Genomic DNA, 22256 nt, shown 5'->3' with positions numbered 1-22256 from the left:
GATGTGACCTTCTCCAGATGAGTTCCTGTGGTGTTTAAGTGCCGGCTCATTGCCCAGGAGGCACTGATGAGTCCCCTGAGCTGTGCCCACAAACTCTGCTCACCTGAAGGGGGTTCTGCCTTGGGCTGGTAGAAAGACAAGGATGTGAGCTGGGAGCAATGTTTTACCCCAGTGCTGTGTGGGATCCTCACCTGCAAGCCTGTGGCTGCAGGCTGTGTTCAGGATTGCACCCTGGAAGCTGAGGGATGTGAGGAAGGAGTGGGGGTGAGGGCATCACACTGGCTCTATTTCAAAACTGCAAAGATTCCGTCCCTCTGGAGAGCTCATCCCTCCTTTCTCACAGGGCTTCAGCCCAGCAGGCTGCAAGTCCATGGGCTCACTGCTTGAGAAAGGGCCTCACTCTACATTGTCACCACAGACTGAAGTCCTAGGGAAGGTGATTTTTCTTGTTCTGGCAGCAGCCAGCTCTACTCCAACAGAGCTCTGTGTAAACAGCCACAGATTTCCTCCTTTGGTACCCAACTGGCCCCATGCAGGTTTTTTTCCTCCCTCTTACTGCATATTATAAATTCTCAGGAGTCCCAGTAGTCACACCATTTGCTCAGAGAAGAATCTGGCAGAACAGGATATTCTTGGAAATGTCTGGGAGAGGAGGGTGCAGGCCAAGACCTCTCAGCTGTGCAGCAAATCTTGAGATGGATGTGCCCATCCACTGCCCTCCTTTCTTTGCCCACCCTGCCTGGTCCTCTTCTGCACAGGAAAGCTCCCCCTTGTGAAAACCTCCACTCCTGATAACAAGCCTTGGAGAGCAGGCAGCTTTTTCATGTCGATCTAGTTAGAGTTTATTGATTCCCCTTGCCTTTGGCTAATGTACTTTTATTATTATTAATAAATAATCATCATTTTCCCATCAGTGCAGCCTGCACCCGGGAGCCTTGGAGAATTCTAGCAAAAGAATTATTAAACTAAAGATTTTTAGAGGGTTGAACAGCAGCACAGCCCAGAAATCTGCCAGAATCTGCAACTGGGGAGCAAAATATCCCCACTGGAGAATATGGGATAGAGCATCAAATCAGCTCCTTCCCCCAGAGCCACCATTTCTACAAGTGGCTTCCTATTCTTGGTCACTTCTGCTTTGTTGTCATCCCCCGAGGATGCAGAGGGTGGGGGTGGCTCTGGGAGCTGTCACCTGGGCACGTGGGCTCTTGCTTGGGCTTGGGACATGACTCAGTACCTGCAGGGCCAGAACTGCTGCCATGTACTCCTCCTGCCTGGCACCTCCATCCTCTGCCTGGCCAGCTGCAGCCTGATCCTGGCTCCTCCCAGGTTAGCAGGATTCAGGATCTCTTTCCCAATCTAGGCAGGATTGCCTGCAGGGGACAGTTTCTCCTAGAGGATGGCATGCAGCTGTTCATAAACAGAGGGAGTCATCACCAGTTGCTGAGGCAGGCTTGGCCATCCAGGCACACAGTTCTCTGGGCACTAAACTGCCAAATAGTGACTGATATTTTGGGATTGCTGGAAGGGGATTTTTGGGACAAAGACAATAACAATGCTAGCAATAAAAACCACTGATTTGCTCAAGGAGTTGATTTTACTGGGGTGGCAGGAAAGCAAAAAGAATCAGAGCTGTCACCTGTAAATAGATCTGCTCCTGTCAGCAATCCTGAGTTAGCACATCTTCATGCAACCACCATTCCAGCTTCTCCATGGTCAGTTTTGTCCTCCCCAAGGGCTTGCTTGCCAGGTGCACCCTGGGCTGTGCATTGTTGTGGGCTTCCCCTCCTGTGTCCTGCTTCCTCCATTGCATCACCAGGGGTCCAGCTGAGTCCTGTGACCTGGCACAGTGACAGCATCCAGCATGGCTCCTGTCCTTGAGTTCTGACCCTGAAATCACATAGAGAACAACATGCCCATAACACAGATATTCACTGGAAAACAAACACCTCATCCCAGTGTTGTAGGTGAAATAAGAGCTCTGGATTATGATAATCCATGGTTTAGAATAAAAGAGGGTGTTTCATCTGGCAGGAAAATGGAGTAAATCTGGTCTGAGTGGATGTAAACAAGTCTGCAGAGCCCTTTTCTCTGTGTAAAGCCACTTCCCCAGAAGGTGTGTTCAGGCAATGACAGAAGGGCTATAAAGGGACCCCAAGATGCTCGTACCCTCAGCTGCCTTTGGACATGGCTGTGCAGAGTCTCCTGCAGTACCTGGGCTCCTGCTCACTGCTCTGTTTGGCAGCAGGGCTCTTTGCTCTCCTTTACTTTCTCTCCAGCTCCAAGAAGTCAGTTTGCAATTTTCCCCCTGGGCCACGACCTCTTCCTGTGATCGGGAACCTGAACGTGGTGGACCTGAAAAAGCCGTTCCAGTCGCTGACAGAGGTAGGGGCTGAGCGAACAGGCAGGGGCCAAACGTGCAATTCCTGCAAGGAGAAATGCAGCTGGGGAAACAGAGATGTGGTTCTGTTTGCTTTGTGTGGAGGGCAGCAATGAGATATGTGGCACACAGGCAGAACAACTTTGTGCACACACACACACACACACACACACACACACACACACACACACACACACACACACTCTTGTGTTTATATATATGAATATAAAACACACACTCCTTTCTTTATACACACTCAAGTGTAGACCTCCCACCCTTTGCAATCTACTCCAAATTGTTGGTGCTTTGAGCCCTTCAGAGGCTGCAGGTAAAAGACTCGTGTTGCCATCAAGAGATGTCTCACTGCCACCAGACCTCTAGGAAGGATGGGTGGATAGAAGGGATGAAGCAAGAAAAGGTATCATCCCCATAGCAGAGGGACAAACTTTCTTTTAAAACTAATTACATCTCTGCAATGCACAGCAGAACTCTGCCTCCCCAGCCCTCCCCCTGCACATACTGCTCAGGATGGTTGAGGACTCAGTGCATGGATTTTATATGTCTAGCTAATCAAATTGCTTTTTCTTACACAGCTCCATGGATACTTATATTTCTAAAAGAGAGAGAGAGAGAGAAAAAAAAAAACCCACTTAAATATTAAAAAGCCAGGGGCAATGTTTGTTTCAGAAAGTGTCTGCTGTGTTCCCACAGGGACCTGGGGACAATTCAGTGGGAATTCACATTTTATCTGGTTGCTGTAGAGACAGCTGAGGTGCTGTGAGGGACCTGTCACATGCCCTGTGTGTGTGATGCTTACTGGACACTATGGTGGGGGAAAGCTGGTCCCCAGAGAACTCCTTCAGCCCCTTGAACATCTGCAGTGGGAGGGCAGTACAGACACTGCAATCCTCCTGTTAGCTGTGGAAGAAAGGGCATCCTGTGTTGCCACAGCACAGAATTCCTACAGCAGGCACTCAGTGCTCATCTGCCCTGATTTATGGGGCAGAGGATTGTGCAGAAATCAGTTCTGGTGGGCTTCTGGTTCTGAGCTCCTGGGTATGTTTGAGGATGTTAGTATGAAACTATTAATGAACTATTTTTGGCAGTCTTGGGGGGTTTTATGATACAAACGTCACGTGACAGCACCAGACTAATTTCCCATAATCTACCAAGAAGCTTTATTTGGGCTTTCAGGCCTGCCACATCCAATACTTGTGCTGCTGAGTAAAACCAGAGGGGCTGCCAAGAAGCACTAATGCAAGGAGATGGCCAAAGGAAGGCTCAGAGGCAGCTGTGATTCCCTGCCCCTGGCTCTGCCACACGCTCTGTGAGCTGCCAGGGATGGAAGAACCAGTGCTAATGTTATCTCCCAAGCCGTCAAACCACTGCTTGATGAAAACAAATTCAATTTGTCTGGTGTAATAACAGGAGCTGCTTCTAATCTGAAATTCAATTTGTGGAATCTATCTAATGCATAGAAAATGGTAAGCCAGGCACATCAGAAACAAGAAGACATTTGGAGGGGATGGCTTGCAGTGTGTTCAAACGAAGCCTAAAATACCAAGTGAATGATTAGCTTGTCAAAGCCACCTTTCAGGGTAACAGATGATTCATTTTTAATTTGCTATAAATGCCTAACACTCCTGTGACATTATCTACCAGAATGTGCTTCCTAGTCGGATTCAAGTTTCTGGTGGCCAGCAAATAATTCCATAATGACTGCAACACTACCCACCTTGCCATAATTAGAGACAAGTGCTGTCCTGAAAGAAAGAGTTATTGTCTGGCTTTGTTTTTGCAGTGTTTGTGGCTTCAGCCTCAAAGGTGTGTGCATGCCTGCTTGCCTCAGGTCACCAGCACTACAACAAACAGGCCTGCCTGCAGCAGCATTCTCTAGCCAGCCTCCCAAGGTGGTATTGCTGGCCTGCTACTGCAGAACACCACAGGAATGCAGTGGCACTTTACTGACTCCCCTGATAGGAGCAGTGATAGCAGACACCTTGTTGTGCAAACAGGCTGCAAGCAGAGATGCTGGCAATCGATAACTGCTGCTCACTACTTGAATTACAGCAGCACCTGGAGACATCAGGCAGGGCTGGGAGGCTCCTTTTGGTCTAGAAACCACCTAGAGTGGCCAGAACTAGTGTTTGAGTCCAGATCTGGCTTTGAATGAACATATTTATTCACCTTGACAGCTCTCCAAGATCTATGGCAGCGTCTTCACGGTGCATTTTGGACCCAGGAAGGTCGTGGTACTGGCTGGATATGAAACCATCAAGGATGCCCTTTTAAATCATGCTGAAGAGTTTGGAGAGAGGGCAGAAATACCCATATTTAGAAAAATGACACAAGGAAATGGTAATTGACCTTCTGCTTGGATAAGTTTTGTCTCTGTTCATTACATCCTCACAGCAGAGAGTACTGTCCTCTTACAGATCACTTCCTGTGATCTTAGGAGGCACCAGTGTGTAAGAAAATTTATGAACCACAGGTGCCATAAGGATGTTACACCTTTATTTTAGGCATAGCATTCAGCCATGGAGAGATGTGGAAAACTATGAGAAGATTTACCTTGTCCACACTGCGAGACTTTGGAATGGGAAAGAGAACCCTTGAGACCCGAATCCTGGAGGAAGTAAATTCCCTTATCAAATATTTTGAATCCTATCATGGTGAGTGTCAAGTCTTTCATCCAGAGACAGAGAACAGGTCTAGCAGAACAATAAAGATTAATGAAAGTTTAACTCTGAGCAAATGGTATCTCGTGGTTAAAGTTCAGCATAAAGTGCATTAGGTTATTGAACGAAGGCCTTAAAACACTGAAACAAAATTCCCTGCTATGAATTCTGGGTGGGGAATGAGTTTTCTTTGGGAGGCCAGGACTACATTTCCATAGGAAACCAGACTGAAATGAGCATAGTCATTTTGTCACTTGTTTTCATTGCTTGAAATACAGGGAAACCATTTGATACGAAAATGATTCTCAACAATGCTGTATCCAATGTCATCTGCTCTATATTGTTTGGAGAGAGGTTTGAATATGATGATCCAGTATTTCTAACTTTGCTGAAGCTGATAAATCAAAATACAAAGCTGTTGGGCTCCCCTATGGTGCAGGTAAGAGCTTAATTTTATGGGTTTTGGGGAATATCCAGTTTCAGCATTTGTTCTTCTGGCCTCCCACATATTTCTTCTTGAGAACAAGAACATTATCAGTCAGTCAGCCTGTACAGAACACATCTGTGGTTCTGTATCTGCAATGCACAGATTCCCAGGCTCCTGCACTTACTCTGTCAAATTTATTAGTAAAAGAAAAAAATAAAAAAAATCCAAACTCTTCACAAAAGGAACAACTGTACCCTCTTTGAAGAGCAGAAGCACAGTCCCAAACCTGCCTCCTTGAATTACAGAAGGAATATTCAGTTTCTGCAGGAATCCAGAGCTCCTTAGACTGTAGAAGGGGAGGAATTACAGCCTCAAATGTCAGGGCATAGGACAAGGGACCAGCAGTGTGATTTGAGATACCAGAATGTGTTCAAAAATACCAATTAACAGTAAAACTCCTCTTGCTCCACAGTTATATAACTTCTACCCATCCCTTGGATTTCTGTCTGGAGCTTCCAAGACTGTGCTGCAAAACATCCTTGAATTGAATGCTTTTCTCCAGAAGCTCTTCCAGGAACACAAAGAGGAGCTTAATGAAAATGACTTAACAGGATTTGTCGACGCCTTCCTGGTGAAACAGAAACAGGTACTTTAAAGCTGAGTCCCAGTGCCTTTCTGTTCCCTTCCCTTAGCTCTGACTTAGCTAGCCCTTAGGACTGGCCATCTGTCAGGGACTGGCAGTGAGTGGAAACCCAAGAAGTGCAGTGAGCAGAATATATCAAAGAATATATCACACACTGAGCTGTGCTGGATTTGCTCATGGCCCCACTGGAACTGCTGGTTAAAGGGATTTAGTTGTCAAGACATCCCATGAGGGGGAAATAAGTTCCCACTCAGCACACATAAGGAGGAGATCATCCCAAACCTTCCTGCAAGAATGGTACAGTGATAAATAAATTCCAACTCTTTGGAATTTTTTCTAATATCTAGACTTGGGGATTACATATATGCTTGGGACCAGACAAATTCCACACAGCATAGGCCCTAATGCTAAAAGACTAAATATTCAGTTTTCCCACACATTAAAGTCACAGAAGGCTAAAATGCAGATAAAAATGGTGGTAACACAGTCACATATGGGTATCATTTGCTGTATTACCCACATATTTTGAAGGAGTCAAAGAAACCACACACTGCATTCAGCAATGGAAACCTGATGTTTTCAACCCTGGACCTCTTTGCTGCTGGGACTGAGACCACATCCACAACTGTGCGCTGGGGGCTGCTGCTGATGATGAAATACCCAGAAATTCAGAGTAAGGAGGACACATCTCTTGTACAATTTATTGTTGCATGCTTAAGGCTTTGGTTGTGGAAGGGAGTGGAACTCATTCAAAGTTGCTTAGAGTAATTATTCTCAGCGCTCTGAGAGAGGCAGCAAGCATTGACTTTACAAAGGAATTTTATTCAGCTGGATTGCAATAAACCAGCCCAGCCAAGTGGGAGAGGCTGAGGGGCAGCCTACAGACACAGTAAAGCTCTCTCCTGGTAATTCACCTGCAGGCTATGGGCTTACGTCACTGAAGGTCCCCGCAGGAGCTGATTCTGATCTGGTTTCTGTTGGAGGTTATGGGGTAACAAAGGTGTGTAATGAGAGTCAGGCATGAGATGGACTATAGTGACTCCATTCAAACTGCCTTAGCTCAACAACAAACCTGAAAGAACCCCGCCATACCCTGACTTACCCACTTCTGCCCTTCCCAGATATTTACAGCTTTCCCTTTTCCTCATCTCTGCCAAACTGGTAGCCATTTCAGTTGCAAGATGAGATTGTTATCAGCTTCTTAATCCTTTCCTCCCTACAAGGAAAGATTCAGGAAGAAATGAACCATGTCATTGAACCAGGAGAGCTGCCTAAGTTGGAGGACAGGAAAAAAATGCCTTACACAGAAGCAGTAATACACGAAATACAAAGGTTTGCCAATATTGTCCCCATGGGCGTATCTCGATCGACTCCCAGAAATGTGAATTTCCGAGGCTACGTGATTCCTAAGGTGAGCTCTGAGGCTGGCAGCTTGTGCTGCACAGATTCCTCACAGCTTTCTTTAAAGCAGATGAAGAAACACGTAAATAACTAAAGACACGGTGATGCATGGTTTAATCTGTGCTGTGACCCTTTGTCTCAGATCCAGGATAATTATTGTAAACATACAATGGATTGTGGTCTGGTACAGTTGTTTGAATCATGATTAACCAGAGATTTAATTAAATCACACTGGTTTGAATCTTTTTATGTCGAATGTGGGACCTCTACCCCAGCACCTTTGTTGGAAGATCTGACTCTGTAAGAAAGGAATGTTTTGTGGTCCAAAAAATAAAACAGCAGTTACTGAAAACAGACAGAGCCACGATGGGGCAGAGAAACATTCCCCAGTTCTATCTGTCATGTCTTATTTGCCTCTCCACATTAGGAAAAAGAACACAGTCTGGCTCATGTAAGGGAGTGATCTCCTGTTCCATGAGTTTCTTTGATCCTTTTCAGGGTACTGAGATTATTCCACTGCTGACCTCTGCTCTGAATGATGAGTTACACTGGAAAACCCCGGATCAGTTCAACCCTTCCCATTTCCTTGATGCCAATGGGAACTTCATGAGGAGAGAAGCATTTATTCCATTCTCCATAGGTAAGAGGGGTGTGGGTGCAAGGCTAATGGCAGTTCCCCCTGATTTCAGGAAAGTACGAAAGCCAAGGACACAGAATGGAGGGTAAAGGATTTCTGGTCATTTCTCCTGTCCACTATTGCTGTAGGTAACCACCTCTTCTTTGGGAGAGATGGGAGACATGGATTTACTCATAGTCACTGAACAATTTCATATATCTACAGACTTCTGTGTAGTTTAAGACCAAATCAGTAGCACCTCCAATATACAGAGAGAAGGAAGGGAAAATTTCCTATCTCAGCAGCCTGCTCTTCCAGACTACCTCCTGTTTAGAAATCTCAGACATCAACACTAACAGTTACTGTGCTGACCATTAACTTCTCCCTGGCTATTTTCAGGGCGAAGGGCTTGCCTTGGTGAAGGACTGGCCAGGATGGAGCTGTTCCTCTTCTTTTCGGGCTTGCTCCGCAAATTTGTTTTCCTGCCTCCTCCAGGAGTGGAGAAGTCAGACCTGGATCTCACTGCTGATGTCGGCTTCACCTTGACTCCCATGCCCCACCTGGTTTGTGCTGTGCCCTGTGAATGATCAAACAGCACAGCATTAGAGTAGTGAACACTTCAAGCTTTAAAGCAAATCTAGTTACAGTGGGGAAAAGCTGTCCCTGAGCTTTAGGGGAGGGAAGACACCAGGCACTGTTATTTTATTTTCTCTCATTTGTGACATCCTCTCCAACAGCTCTTGCAATGTCTGTATAATGCAAACCCTTCAGACAGCTCTGAGTTCTGCTTTCAGAAACTCTGATTCATTCCTGGAACAGCACATCAGAGATGCTGTTTTCAGGGCAGTTTGAAAGAGTGAAATGCCTTCAGACCTCCTCTGTAGATGTAACCCATCAGAGCTCTCCCCTGGCAGCCTCTTTGGGGAATTTCTCAGCCCAAAGTCCAAGCCCTGTAGCAGAGCTGATTATAAGTAGCCCAGCTGGAGACAAGAGACACTCAAAGGATCTGGAAATCTCCACAGGATGGTTGTTCAGCTGAGCCTCAGACTGAGCTTCCATTGTGCCATACAAGCCTCCTTATCTTTATTACAGAGTCCCAGACACAAGGGTGTAACACAGGCTGATGCCAAGACCCAGGCATGGGACAGTTATCAGAAAACATCTAAGTGCTTTGGGAAATGGGTTCTTTCCACCTCACACCAGGCACTTCATGCTGAACAGCCCATTTACGATGGGGCCAATTGAGCAGCTTTCTGCTTCTGCAGAAATGCCTAAGAAAGGCATTTCTACCACTCCCTCATCTCTCCTGGCTTCATGCTGGCTCTGGCACTTGTCCAATCCCTTATTTGGCCATCTCAGATCCCTAACCTGGCAGAAAATGAGCAGCCATGGCAAGGGAAGAGTTTCTGAATCAGCGTGGCTGAAGCGATACCAGCCTGGGGCAGGGCAGTGGGGCTGGGGCTGGGCAGGGACTGCCACGCTCCAGCAGAGAGCTGGGAGAGGCTCAGCCCCCTGCTCCCTGCTCCACCTGCACCTCAGGGGCTGTACTTGCTCTGTAGATCTTCTCTACCCTTCACACAGAGAAAGGATCCTTCAGGGGATGAATCAGCTGCCGTAAGGTTGTAATTTCTCACTCTCTGCACTGACTGCAGGGTGAACCATCATCCACAGGCTCCTACTTCCAAATTCCAGTCACAATTACCAGGTGTGTTGTGATGAATAGGGACAGTATTGTCCATTTGACTGAAAATGGGGCATAAAACTAAAGTTACTGTTGTTTAAAGCTGAGCTGTGTGCAAATAGAAGGAAAGAAAGGAGAAAGAATGTGAAGGGATGACAAAGTAAGGTGGCCTCTGGCCAAGACAATGACTCTCCTCACTAGCTTTAGTTCACATAACTAAAGGCAGCACTCTCCCAGTGATTCTGCACCTTCTGCTTGTGCTGGTGTTGCATTTAGTCAGGGCTGTAGCACAGGCCCTGCTCCAGCTCCTGGGCTCCGCTCAGGGAGTGCTCTGTGACAAGGAAGCCTCTGCTGCTGCGCTTGCTTGCGTTTGTTTTGCTGTTGCTCTATTTGCAGTCTAACTACTGCAAGCCTGACCTTATCACCTACTTAATCATTAAATATTTTGTTCTGTTGCTGTGGATCTATCTGGTGTGACAGTATGCAGTTGATTTCTGGTCAAACTGATTAGGCTGGGCTGCACCACGTTCAATACCCCCGCACGAGAGAGGTGAGCACAGGGATCTGTGAGCAGCCTGCAGCCAGGACATGTTCAGGAGCACAAAGAGTGACAATACTGACAGCCACAAACACCTCAAAGGAGATAGCTGGATTTCTAACTCCAGAAAATCCCAACTGCTGTGTGAGGCAGGACGTGGCTCTGCAAGGCTCTCTGATGTGGCCCCTTTCAGTGGCTCCTGTGTCTCTTGCCCTTGCTTACAGGGAACCCATCACAGTAAAAGCCAGCAGGAATTATCCAAGGCTGCACTGCTAGTGAAGAATGGGACTGGCAGGGGAGATGCAGAGATTTTGGGGCCTTTAAGTTAAAGGATGCAGGGCTGGTGTTTTAGTGGTCCAGGCTGAAGGCAGTGGTTGCCTTTACGTGGCCAATACCCAACGTTCCACGACCTCACCAGTACCACCAGTCACAAGCGGTGTCAGAATGCCACATGGGCATGAGGGATGGAGGACAACTGGGCCAGGAGCACCTCGAGGGGCCTGGCTGCCCCAGGAATGCACCCAGAGCATTGTCAGTGCCTGGCAGGTGTTTTGTGCTCGGCTCTGTGTGCTCAGGCAGGGCAGCACGTAGCAGCTTGGCTCTGCAGTGAAACACAAAACACGTACCAGACACATCAGTGAGACAGGAATTTCTTGTCATCGCAAGACTTTTACTTACCTTTGTCATTTTAATGCATTGCACTCAGAGCCTGCCTTGGAAAAAAACCACAATACACTCCCCCTGGCTTTTCAGAGATAATTTAAGTCTTTTTCTGAAAGGCCTTTTTATGAGTTCAGAGGCTCCCAGGGCAAGGTGAAATACCAGGAGAGCAGCAGCAACACGTAACTTTTGCCCTGCAGGGTGCTGCTGGTCCAAGAAAACCCTGCAGGAACAAACATTTTGCCCAGGCACAGAGCATGTGCCATTGCAAGTCCTCATGGCAGTGCCCACGTTGTGCATCCTGTGCCAGCCATGTTCCTTCCTGCCTGTCTTTACAGCCCCTCTTCCTCTTAGCTCATGGAGCAGGCAGGGCTGAGTCATCCTAGGCATGCTCTGGGGGAAACCGTTGCCTCCAGCCCATTTCTTGGAAGCTAATAAAAAAAATAAATCTCAGAAATGTTGCGACACACTTGCTGCTCCCGCTTCTGGGTGGCTGTTGTGCTGCAACATCTCCTCACCACACAGGCAGCTCCGGTGAGTGCCCGGCAGCCGTTCGCTCCAGGACCCTGCTGACCATGCCCCACTCTGGGTCAGATCCACTTCCTTCCCTGCCTTCTTTGCATTTACAAGGCTAAGGACCCATATTTGCTGAATAATGGCCTTTATATGATCTAACCTTTGGACAGATGTACCTTTAGCCTTGTGTTTCCTCATCATGTAAGAGAGCTCTTTCTTCCCTGAGTGATCGTATTCCTTTGGCTGGTTATGCCAAACTTCCTCCTGAAAACCACTATGCAACCAGGTAACCTCAATTATTTTCTACAAGGCTTAAACCTTAATAAGGGATGCAAGCTTCAGGTGTTTCAGTATCTTTGGCTAAAAATCATTCCATTCTCCTGTCTCGTTTTCCTCCTGGAGCCTGCCAGGTCAGCTGGCTTCATTGATTTCATTAACTTCTTCCCTCTATCCCTTAGAAGCTGCTCTCACAAAGTGAAGTCCTCCCAGAAGTTTCAAATCTAATTTTGTCTTTCCATTGCACTCATGAATCCACTCATGATCACTTGATCCAAGCTAATTTTCTGTGGCTAGCTATTACATGTCTTCCACCTCAGACACAAAGTCTGAAATCACATCCCTCCCGGGCAGTTCAGGGCTGACTTTATGAAGAAGTTTATGGGCTACAACCCCCCAGGGATAGTTGGGTTTTACCATTATTAACAACCTTTGATCTCCACTTGACATCAAGACAGCCAAAGTCTCCTGTAAAACTACTGATATTTTTCTCTAGTAACATGGAGATCTCAAATCCTACCTAAGCCTGAATCTGGAGGTTCTAATAGGATTCCAAGAGCCTTTTTATTTCCCTGTGTCAGCAGAGTTCTTGGAGGGTCATAGTACTGCTAATGAAGGACCTTGAGGTCTCAGGGAGGAGGAGGTTATAGAGGAATGCCAAGCACCTTTTCCCATGTATATGTTCTTGCACACACATGCATGGGTTTGTAATTTGAAACTCTCTTTACTTCTGGACAGGCTTTGCAAACTGCTTAGACCACATTCTCTGAGGTGTTTAAAGAGGGTGGAGTATGCAGTATTTATTTAGGTACTCTACAAACCTTAATAAGAATTGAGTGCTTGTAGCAATTGCAGAGAGCAAACAGAGAGCCAGCTGGCAGAAACTGAACAGTGCCACTGCATTTTTATTGCTTCTAACCCCAAAAACCAGATTATTACTAAAAAAAATGTCTTTTTTAATTTCATTTCTCTCTGATCCTGCATTAGTTTGTCTGCTGTGCGCAGCAGTATTATTAGCTGTAGCCTATTTTTCAACTGGCTATAAAAATTCAGCTTTTAAATTACCTCCTGGTCCAACTCCTCTTCCGATCATTGGTAACCTGCACTTGGTGGATCTTAGAAGGCAAGATAAATCACTAATGAAGGTAGGACAAAAAACCCTAACCCAGACCCTCATAGATTTTAAAGTTGACTGGGATGTATCAGTGAGAACTTTTTGTCTTTTTTAATTCAAACTAAATTGTAAAGGTGTGAAAATTGCTTTATGATATCTTTCTGGGCTTCTTCTAGTCAATGTGTGTGTTGATGCAATGTAATTTAGGAGCAATCAACCATTAAAAAAAGACCTCTGGGTAATATGGGATTTCTTCATGTAATTGTGGTGATGTACATGAAGTCTATAATGCTTGTGGGATTTGAAATATTAATTTGACAGCTTGGACACCCAGAAATCTTTTCAAGTATTAGGATATAACTAACATAAATTAAATTGCTTCCCTCTCCTATGCCCCAGAGATCTGGCAAGAGGAATTCCACAATGCAGTGACCCCAAAACTGTCGCGGAGAGGGCCAAACCAGACTCTGCACTGCAAAATCCCTTTCCCTCTTGATGAATGGGATATGCATTAACGTTTAGATGCCAGTACAAGGGAGAGATGGGAAAGCTGTGCTAAGGAACAGAGTGAATAACCTGTGAGCTCTTCCAATAACCTGTAATTAAGAAAACTTACTCCACTGTGTGCAGGACGAGGCTGCTGCCGGGCATTCCTGCCTGGCTTTAGGGGATGGTTCCTCAGGGATGGTTCCTTTGGGGATGGTTCCCTCTGGGATGGTTCCCTCTGGGATGGTTCCTTTGGGGATGGTTCCCTCTGGGACAGTTCCCTCTGGGATGGCTCCCTTGGGATGGTTCCTTTGGGATGGTTCCTGGGGCGGTCCTTTGTTCCTCTGGGATGGTTCCTTTGGGATGGTTCCCTCTGGGACGGTTCCTTTGGGATGGTTCCCTCTGGGATGGTTCCTTTGGGATGGTTCCCTCTGGGACGGTTCCCTCTGGGATGGCTCCCTTGGGGCTGGCTCCCCCTGGGGATAGTTCCCTTGGTGATGGTTCCTTCGGGATGGCTCCCTCAGGGATGGTTTCCTCGGGGATGGCTCCCCTGGGGATGGCTCCCTTGAGCTGGTTTCCTCGGGGATAGCTCCTTTGGGGATGGTTCCCTCAGGGATGGTTCCCGTGGGGCTGACCCATGCTGGGGTCACGGAGAGAGTGAGCAAACAGGCAGAGGGGTTCACAGCCAGGTGTCCATGGCTCCTGTGACACCCATGCTCAGCAAACACGGGCTGTGCTGCCACGGGGCGAGGCCCCAGCACCTGGAGCTGTTATGGGCAATGTCAGGGTTGGGGTCAGTTTACCCAGCAGGGCTGGGCAGACGCTGCTGCAGCCTCGGAATGGCGCTTTGGAATTACCTCCGCGTGCTTTTGTCCCTTGCTAGGCTGTGCTTGGTATTGCTTGTGTTTGCCTTGGCTTTGGGATCTCCCCAGAGGGGTTATCCCTCCATCTCACCCCACCGAGAGCAAAAGATGGTGTTTGCACGAAGCAGATGGCACTGACTGGGGTTTTTTGGGTGGGCAATGAAGGGTGCCCCTTTTGTCCTGTGAAAAGAGACACTGCTCCTCTAGCAGCAGGATGCAGGAGTGCTTTAGTACATTAGGAGCATCAGACCACAGCTTTTTTCTGTGACAGCATCATTATTTGCACTGAACTATCTTCTCTTTTTTGGTCTTTCTCCAGTTTGCCAACTTTAGTTGCCATTTGAGGTCCAGTTTTAGATGGGGTTTTTTGTTTTTCATTTATTTTCTCCTTAACGGCAAAACCAGATTGGTGATGCATTGATGGAGGTGGGGGCTCCTTCATGGCAAGAAGCCTGAATTCCATACAGATGCCAGTGAGGCATCTGTAGAAAATGCCTTGTGTTTGACCACGATGAGCTCTGGCTCACAGGTGCCCTTCTGCAGGTGGTGGCTCCACAGCCATTCCCTGCAGAATGCCAGGATAAAAAATGTCCTTTCAGACAGCATGAGGTGCTGCTCCATGCACTCTCCCTCCCTTCCTGACCATCACAGCTCGCCTCTTTTTTTCAGCTTGCAGAAAAATACGGCCCCATCTTCACCCTGCACTTCGGGTTCCAGAAAGTTGTGGTCCTGACCGGGTACGAAGTTGTGCGAGAGGCGCTTGTGAACTACACAGAGGAGTTTGTAGACAGACCATCCATCCCAATATTTGACCAAATTCAGAACAAAAATGGTACTAGAGCAATGAGGGGGGGGTGGGAGGGACAACGCTGTCACTTAGTGCCCGTGATGATGATGATGATGATGATGATGAGGCACAGCCTAACTGTGCATCCCCGGAGCCCAGCTTTTAAACATCCCCTTCTGCAGCCAAGTGACAGCAAACATTTGGCTTTCCTTGCACGCAATGGCTCCTGGCTTTCCATCATTTCTGCTGATGCACTTGCAGCCTGTCCATATCCAAAGAGTTGAGGGGTGGGAGGAGTGGGATTTTTGAAGGCGCTGTGGTAACTCTGGGGTTAATCTCTGTGTGATGTTGGTGTGAGCAGCTCGCTGTCACCACTGGTTTATGAACCCTCCTCACGTTTCCAGGAGACTTTGGACTACCTGGCTTGGCTGCTGGGAGCTGTCGGGTTTTTCCCTTTCTCCCACTGCCTTTGTCCTGTCAGTTCCCACACCTTTGCCTCCCCACAAAAGTTCTCAGGTTGACCAGCCTGAACCAGCTTCAGAAGCAAGAGGCTGAGGCTGGAAATTCAGCCCTACAAACAATCCCATAGTTTTCCACCCCTGACTATTTCAGAGAACTTTTTGCTTTGTCCATCCTCTGCTTCATGTGAGGCTTTAGCTGGGAGAACTAAAAGACAGCTTCATATGTTGGTCACAGGCTGAAGTTGGGATTAGAATTAGGAATTAAATTACCCAGCCATAATATCAATAGATGAATTTATCACTACATAAATAAAAGGAATCGATAAGGAAAAAGGTATTTTTTAGAGCTGATTTACATGTAAAACAACCCTGTGGGAGAATATCAGTATTGCATTGTAAGTCCTTTCACACTTACTGTCTTAGCCCAAGTCTGAGGCACTTAGAGGTGACCCAAAGATGGAAGCTCTCAGGGGCTGTTAAGCAACAATGGTCACAAATTTTCCCATGAAACATTTTTTCTTCAGAAAATGCCAATTTGTTGACTGTGAAGATGCTCTCAGAAAAGGAATGATCCAGATGAAATTGCATAAATTAAAGAAAAATTAAAAATTGAAGTTTAGAAATTTGCTCTGACATTTTTAGAGCAAAAAGTTTTGCTATCCAAATTAAAATTACACTGCTTTAAAACAGAAAAGCAAACATATTTAAAAGCCTCACAGCCACGATGAAGATGTGAAATCCATCCAGCTTTTCAGCTGACCACAATCTGAGATAGTTTTTGGATTATTGACGCGACTTTTTCTTTACAGCACTCTGACAGGATGAAATACCCATCCCTGCTTGGAGGTGCTAGAGATCATCGTGGCATGAGCTCAGAAACCTCCACAAAAATGTCAGTATTTTCACCACTGCTGAAAATACAGCACTGCTGGGAATCTCCATAAAACACTTTAGGGTTGAGGAGACTGAATTATCCCATCCCACACAGATAAATTACCTTTAGGACTAGAACAGGATGAGGGGAGAAGCTGCAGACACACAAAGTTCTTGAGGCCCTAGACTTGCAACCAGCAGGGTCACAAATGACAAACTCAAACCAGCATCTCCCCCAGCTCTACAGCCAAGCCATACTGGTCTGAAAGCCACACCTGCCCATCTGCCACTCAGGAGAGGACTGGGGTAACTGGGCTGGGAGGGAGCTTGCTTTTCCCAAGCTACAGCTCAGTGAGGATGGAGGTGAGAGGATACACGGATGAGGCACACAGAAAGGGGAGACCTTCAGTCCCTAAATCCTTGTGAAAACAGGCAGCAGAAACACCTGGGGAGCTCCCTGCTCAGCCAGTGCCCTGTTTGGTTTGGTGTGGGTGGCTCCTCTGTGCCTGAGCCCAGCACATTTCTCACGGGCTGCCCAGGTCTGTTCTTCTCCATCGGGGAGCTGTGGAGGACAACGCGCAGGTTCACCGTGTCCAGCATGCGCAACCTCGGCATGGGCAAGCAAATGATAGAGGGCAGAATCTTTGAGGAGCTCCACTTCCTCATTGAGATGATCAAATCCTTCAAAGGTGAGCTGGGGACCATCCTGGGGCTCGGGTGTGTCACAGCTGCTCCACGTCTCACAGCTTTCCCATCCTGCTCCTGCTGCAGGGGAACCTTTCAGCCTGCCCTCCTTCAACTGCGCGCCCATCAACGTCACCTTCGTCATGCTCTTTGGGGACAGGTTTGACTACAAGGATCCAACATTCCTCACTCTCCTAAGGCTCATAGATGAAATTATGATTCTTCTGGGATCCCCAAATTTAAACGTAAGTAAACTGTCCCACAGATAAACAGTTTTTTTTTTACATGAGCCACACCAACCACAGGGTTTACTTCAGCAGTTTTCAGATGTTCAAAACCAGCCATTACCTAAAATGTGACAGTTCTCCATGTGTCACTTGGATCACCAAAATCTGCTGCCAGATTCCCCTGACCTACTTTCCTACTGACCCATCCTGCACATCTGTGTGAGCTAAAATGAGATCAGAACTATGGTTACTTTAGCTTAGGAAAATCTGCCTGGGAAGTCCCTGGGATGCTGAGATATTGCTACTAAAGACAAAACTCCACTGATTCATTGGCCCTTAAGAAAAAAGCTGTTTCAGCATGTGCCAAGGGGATTCTGTGTGATTCTGTGTGGTATTTCTGCAGGCCTAATGCTTCTCTTTTTAAATTTCTCATTAGTATTTCAATTTCTACCCGTTCCTTGGATTTCTTTTCAAAACCCACAAGATTATGCTCAAGAAAATCGAAGATGTGCGTGCCATTTTAAGGCAATACATGAAGGCAAGCAGGGAGGATATCAATGAGAACAGTGTGAGGAGCTACATTGATGCACTGATATTCAAGCAACAAGAGGTATTGGGCTGCTTAGCTCTGTTGGCTGTTTGCAATGTCTCCTTTGGATTTTCCAGCTAAAAGAGTTGCTGAGTCTTGATTTCAGTCATGTCATGTAAATCTATTGAAATCCATGCTGTTATTCTAGTGGTACTTAAATCAGATGTGAGACTCTTACAATTGGTACATTTTTCTATCAAAATTAAGAGACAAAAGCTACTCTCAGTCCACTCCTGAAATAGTAGCACTAATAATGTGAGATCAACCACTCGCTCCAATAGAAAATGCATGAATTCACATGAAAGCTGACTCTGCCTTTCTTTTTATGAAAACAAATCAATTAATCATTGATATTGTTGCTCCATCAAGATGAATGATCCCCTTAAAGGACTTGAATGATAAATCATCAGTACAAGTCCTAAACCTGCCCTGCATCTCACTTAGCAGAGGCTTGGCAGTTTCACACATCAGTTGGTTTCATTCAACACAAAATATTTGGGCTCTGAGCTTTTTCTTCTTTCCAGCTGGATCCAGGCTGACCTTAGGCACTAAGTATTCTACTCAGCTATTTGGAGGAGGAGTTATCACAGTTCTAAAGCCCAAGCAGAAATGGCCTGAAAGGTGATTTTGAGCATTGTTGGGAATTCAGACCTGGCCTTGAGCAGGAGAAGTCCCTCAGAGATAGGATTAGCTGAATCTGCTCCTGTTCAGGGCAGAGACCAGGATCTTTCCAAACCTGCAAGGCTGAGTCTGTGAGCAGCAGCTGGCTCTGGGTTTCAGCCTGCTTCCAGGGGAGATGGATGTTGAACCAAAACTCCCCTCCAAACCTTCCATCTGTGGTGCTCCAGCGCTGGTGGATGCTGTGCATGCAAGATCAGGTCTATTTTATCACCCAGTTCACAAACACAAGACCACAGCCAGCTGTGATGTAGGTAATGCAGCATTTCCTGAGCTTGCTGAATACACAGACTGATGGTTTTATGACTTTTCTTAACTCTTGTGTTTTTCAAGGAGAAGCACAAGAAAGACAGCCTCTTCCATGATGACAACCTAATGGCATCCATACTTGACCTGGTCATGGCTGGAACAGAGACCATTGCCACCACGCTCCAGTGGTCCATCCTGCTCATGATGAAATACCCAGAGATTCAAAGTGAGCAGCTTTTACCTACTTCATCCATGGCAAGGCTGAAATGAAGAGGCCTGGCCTCAGATCCACAGCAGCTCTTTTGCCTGAAGAGCTGAATCCTAGCTCTCCTCTGTGATAAACTGCTAATGTAACTAGGTGCTGATCAAAGTCACAATAAAATAGCCCTTTTGACTTGCTGGGAGAGAGGATGAGTGGAGATCACAGTATGATGCTGCAGAAACAACCCACCCATATGCCTGACTTAAACACAGAGCAGGGAAACCCACACTGCTGCTTTAAGAATCCTCTCTCTCTTCAAACTCTGGAAAAATGGCGGGTTTTCCCCCAAAACCAAATCCAAGGAGGGAGTTGGCTTCCTTGCTGGGACACATCCCTTTTGTTTGTTCCTTCCAGAAAAGGTCCAGGAGGAGATTGGGAGAACAGTCAAGGCTGGGAGCTGGGCCACGTACGAGGACAGGAGGAGGATGCCCTACACCAACGCGGTGCTGCACGAGGTGCAGAGGTTCATCACCCTCCTGCCACACGTGCCCCGCTGCACTGCTGTTGACACCCACTTCAGGGGCTACTTCCTGCCCAAGGTAGGTATCTGCTGCCTCCCAGGAACACAAAACCCTCCCCAGATTTGCCAGAGCCACTGGAGAATGGTTTATTAGAGGCAATTACATGACAGAGTCCAAAACCAGCCCCAGAAGGGTTTCTATACACAGCCCAGGGTTGTCATAGGACTCAATCCAATCCCTCTCATGCTCAGGACTTCCTCACTCCATGAGCAGCCCTGGTTTACCTCCTTGCTGCCATCTGCACAGAGAAGTATCTGCCAGAGAATGGCAGGATCTTACCTTCCACTTGAGGTTTTCACAGCACCCTGTGGGGTTTGGCTTCAGTCCTTGGCACTAGTGGGAAAATCTCACTGATGTCTCTCTGCTGGATGATGGGATAAAACCCTCATGGTCTCCACCTACCCCAGGTGGAGCAAATCTGGGACACCAAAACCTGTGTGAGAAAATGAACCAAAACAGCCCTTGGCTATCTTTTGTGCCTTTGTGTACTTTTCTTCCAGGGTATAATTGTAATCCCATCCCTTACCTCAGTGCTGCTGGATAAGACACAATGGGAGACACCACATCAGTTCAACCCCAACCATTTTCTTGATGCTGAAGGGAATTTTGTAAAGAAAGGAGCTTTCCTGCCTTTCTCCACAGGTAACTAAAGGGCTGACCTGCACAGAGCTGGGGCTGTGGCAGGGCCACTTCATTACAATGCACACTAATGAGTCTTCATATCTAAACATTGCCCTTAACTCAGTCAATAAGCAACCAGACAACTGAATGGAATCAATTGTTCTGCATCTGGGCAAATGGCTGCTCTCAGAGCACAGCTCTCCCACTGCTAAATATAGCACAAAGAAGGGCAGTAAAAAGAAGCACACTTTTATTTAAAGTAGTATATGAGGATAAATTCCACAGGAAAAGTGAGTTGCAAACTATTCCACTTTGGAAGGAGGTGACATTCTTCTATCAGGCTGCTTTCCAAAAGAAGGGGTTAAAGATGCTGAGAGGGTTGGAAGAGCTAAGGAGAGGAGAGGGCACATCATAAATGTGCAGTAACCCTGCAAGATGGCTGTAGCCTGTGACAAAAGAGACCAGGCAGGAACCTTCAGCAACACAGGCCCCTCTACTCCAAAATGCTTTAGTGCATTTCAGGTTTCCCCTCCTGCTCCCATTGCAACATCTCAGATGCTAAGTGTCCATGGCAAACATTCCAGTTGGATTTTCCCATGAGGTGAACATTCTGCTCTCACCCGCAGGGCGGCGGAACTGCATCGGGGAAAGCCTGGCCAAGATGGAGCTCTTTGTCTTCTTTGTAGGGCTGCTCCAAACATTCACCTTCCGACCCCAGCCGGGAGTTTCAGAGTCTGACCTGGACCTCACCGTCCCCCAGACGACTTTCACATTGAGGCCTCAGCCCCAGGCAACCTGTGCTGTCCTGAGGGAATAACCACGGCCTTGTCCCGGGGCTTTGGGGTCCAAGACCCCAGCTTGGCTCAAACTCACCATCCCCCACCCTGCCACAGCACCACATCCCCTTCCCTCTGCCTCCATCCATCCCCCTGCACTGCTCCATCCCCCCAGGGCTGCTCTTTGCTCCTGTGCCCTGGGGAAGATGCAAACACAAGCCATGGTGCTGCCCATCACACCCCACTTCTCAAGACGTGCACGGAGCTGGTGAAGGGACCAAGCTGCTGCTCTGGTGGAGGGGATGCAGCCCATGAGCAGCAGGAGAACACCCAGGCTCACAAAGCTCACCATGTCACAGAAATCTGCCTGGAATCCTGAGGAAGAACAACCCACGGTTTGGTGGAAGCCACAGAGAGACACAGTGGGTCACAGGCTTGAGCCATCCATAGACACCTCCTGAGCTCTTCCACAGCTCACAGCAAAATCCTGCCAGGATTTCACCCACCAGGCAGCCAAGCCAAACACCAAGAGTGAAAAAAGTGATGGGTCCACGTGGTTTGAGGATTAAGTCATTTCTGCCTGGGAACAGTGTCCTGGAAGATGCCCCAGAGGCTGCAAACCTGTTCAGAGAAGCAAGTGCTGCAACCAAGCTCAACACTGCTCCCCAGTTGGAACAAAACAGGAGCTGCATTCCTGAGTTTGTAATTTAAATCATGAGGCCACATGAGATTTGCACCAGCATCCGGTCATAAAGGGCTAATGACACAAAAATAAACTACGCCCACTGCTAGTTTGACACATCTCTGTCCTTCCTGACCTTGTTTAACAGCAGCAAAGAGCATTCCCTCTCTTCAGATGTCCTGGTTATTGTTACCCAACACCAGTAGTCATTTGGTGTTTGGGATGGTCTGGCCTTTGGAACCAGCCATGCAATTCCCCTGCAAAGGCAGTCTGATTTCACAGTGCTTGTTTTGCACACACACATGCACAGAGAATGGGGATCAGGGATTAAAGGAGAGCTGGTTTTGGTTGGCTTCCTTTCCTCTGTAGCTCAGCCTGGCTGTTGTCCCTATCTCACTCTTACATGCCATCATATTCCACAACCTTATTCCAGCTGAGGCAATTTCCCATCCATTTACCTGCTGTGACTTCCCACTCCTCCACATGCATTTTCTTATCATGTGCTTTATCATATTGTTTGTTTCCCCTTCATGGGAACCCAATAAAGTTTTAATCCCATGTCCTCATTAC

The 22256-nt window shown here is 47.2% G+C and overlaps 2 protein-coding genes across 5 annotated transcripts; both read left to right on the top strand.

Annotated features, from left to right (window-relative positions):
- The first annotated feature begins 2184 nt into the window (after positions 1–2184).
- Positions 2185–8729, top strand: LOC115909090 (cytochrome P450 2K4-like). The gene is made up of 9 exons (XM_030958165.1): positions 2185–2382; positions 4573–4735; positions 4900–5049; positions 5334–5494; positions 5955–6128; positions 6657–6798; positions 7349–7536; positions 8025–8166; positions 8542–8729. Exons 1-9 carry the CDS (start codon positions 2185–2187, stop codon positions 8727–8729), a joined length of 1506 nt encoding a protein of 501 aa, XP_030814025.1.
- Positions 8730–12595: 3866 nt separating this feature from the next.
- On the top strand, positions 12596–22231 carry LOC115909089 (cytochrome P450 2W1). Of its 4 annotated transcripts, none has more exons than XM_030958163.1 (9): positions 12596–12621; positions 14946–15013; positions 16937–17086; positions 17169–17326; positions 17745–17918; positions 18909–19050; positions 19441–19625; positions 20108–20249; positions 20855–22231. In XM_030958163.1, exons 3-9 carry the CDS (start codon positions 16996–16998, stop codon positions 21043–21045), a joined length of 1083 nt encoding a protein of 360 aa, XP_030814023.1. In that variant the 5' UTR covers positions 12596–12621; positions 14946–15013; positions 16937–16995; the 3' UTR covers positions 21046–22231. The 4 variants fall into 4 exon arrangements, with proteins under 4 accessions (XP_030814023.1, XP_030814021.1, XP_030814022.1 ...); XM_030958161.1 differs by having other exon boundaries at positions 12597–12958; positions 14946–15108; XM_030958162.1 differs by having other exon boundaries at positions 12597–12958; positions 14946–15108; positions 20139–20249; positions 20855–20988.
- The last annotated feature ends 25 nt before the right edge of the window (positions 22232–22256 follow it).

This window comes from Camarhynchus parvulus, chromosome 14 (genome assembly GCF_901933205.1).
Source record: "Camarhynchus parvulus chromosome 14, STF_HiC, whole genome shotgun sequence".
NCBI classification, from domain to species: Eukaryota; Metazoa; Chordata; class Aves; order Passeriformes; family Thraupidae; genus Camarhynchus; species Camarhynchus parvulus.
Note: the sequence above shows the minus strand (reverse complement) of the source record. Positions and strands in the feature narration are given on the sequence as shown.

Excerpts from the sequence above, each read along its gene's own strand:
- LOC115909090 (XM_030958165.1), top strand. The coding sequence starts at position 2,185 with ATGGCTGTGCAGAGTCTCCTGCAGTACCTGGGCTCCTGCTCACTGCTC. Across the intron at positions 4,736-4,899 it reads AAAAATGACACAAGGAAATG|GCATAGCATTCAGCCATGGA; the intron begins GTAATTGACCTT and ends CCTTTATTTTAG. Across the intron at positions 5,495-5,954 it reads TGGGCTCCCCTATGGTGCAG|TTATATAACTTCTACCCATC; the intron begins GTAAGAGCTTAA and ends CTTGCTCCACAG.
- LOC115909089 (XM_030958161.1), top strand. The coding sequence starts at position 12,761 with ATGTCTTTTTTAATTTCATTTCTCTCTGATCCTGCATTAGTTTGTCTG. Across the intron at positions 17,919-18,908 it reads TGATATTCAAGCAACAAGAG|GAGAAGCACAAGAAAGACAG; the intron begins GTATTGGGCTGC and ends GTGTTTTTCAAG. Across the intron at positions 19,626-20,107 it reads GGGGCTACTTCCTGCCCAAG|GGTATAATTGTAATCCCATC; the intron begins GTAGGTATCTGC and ends CTTTTCTTCCAG.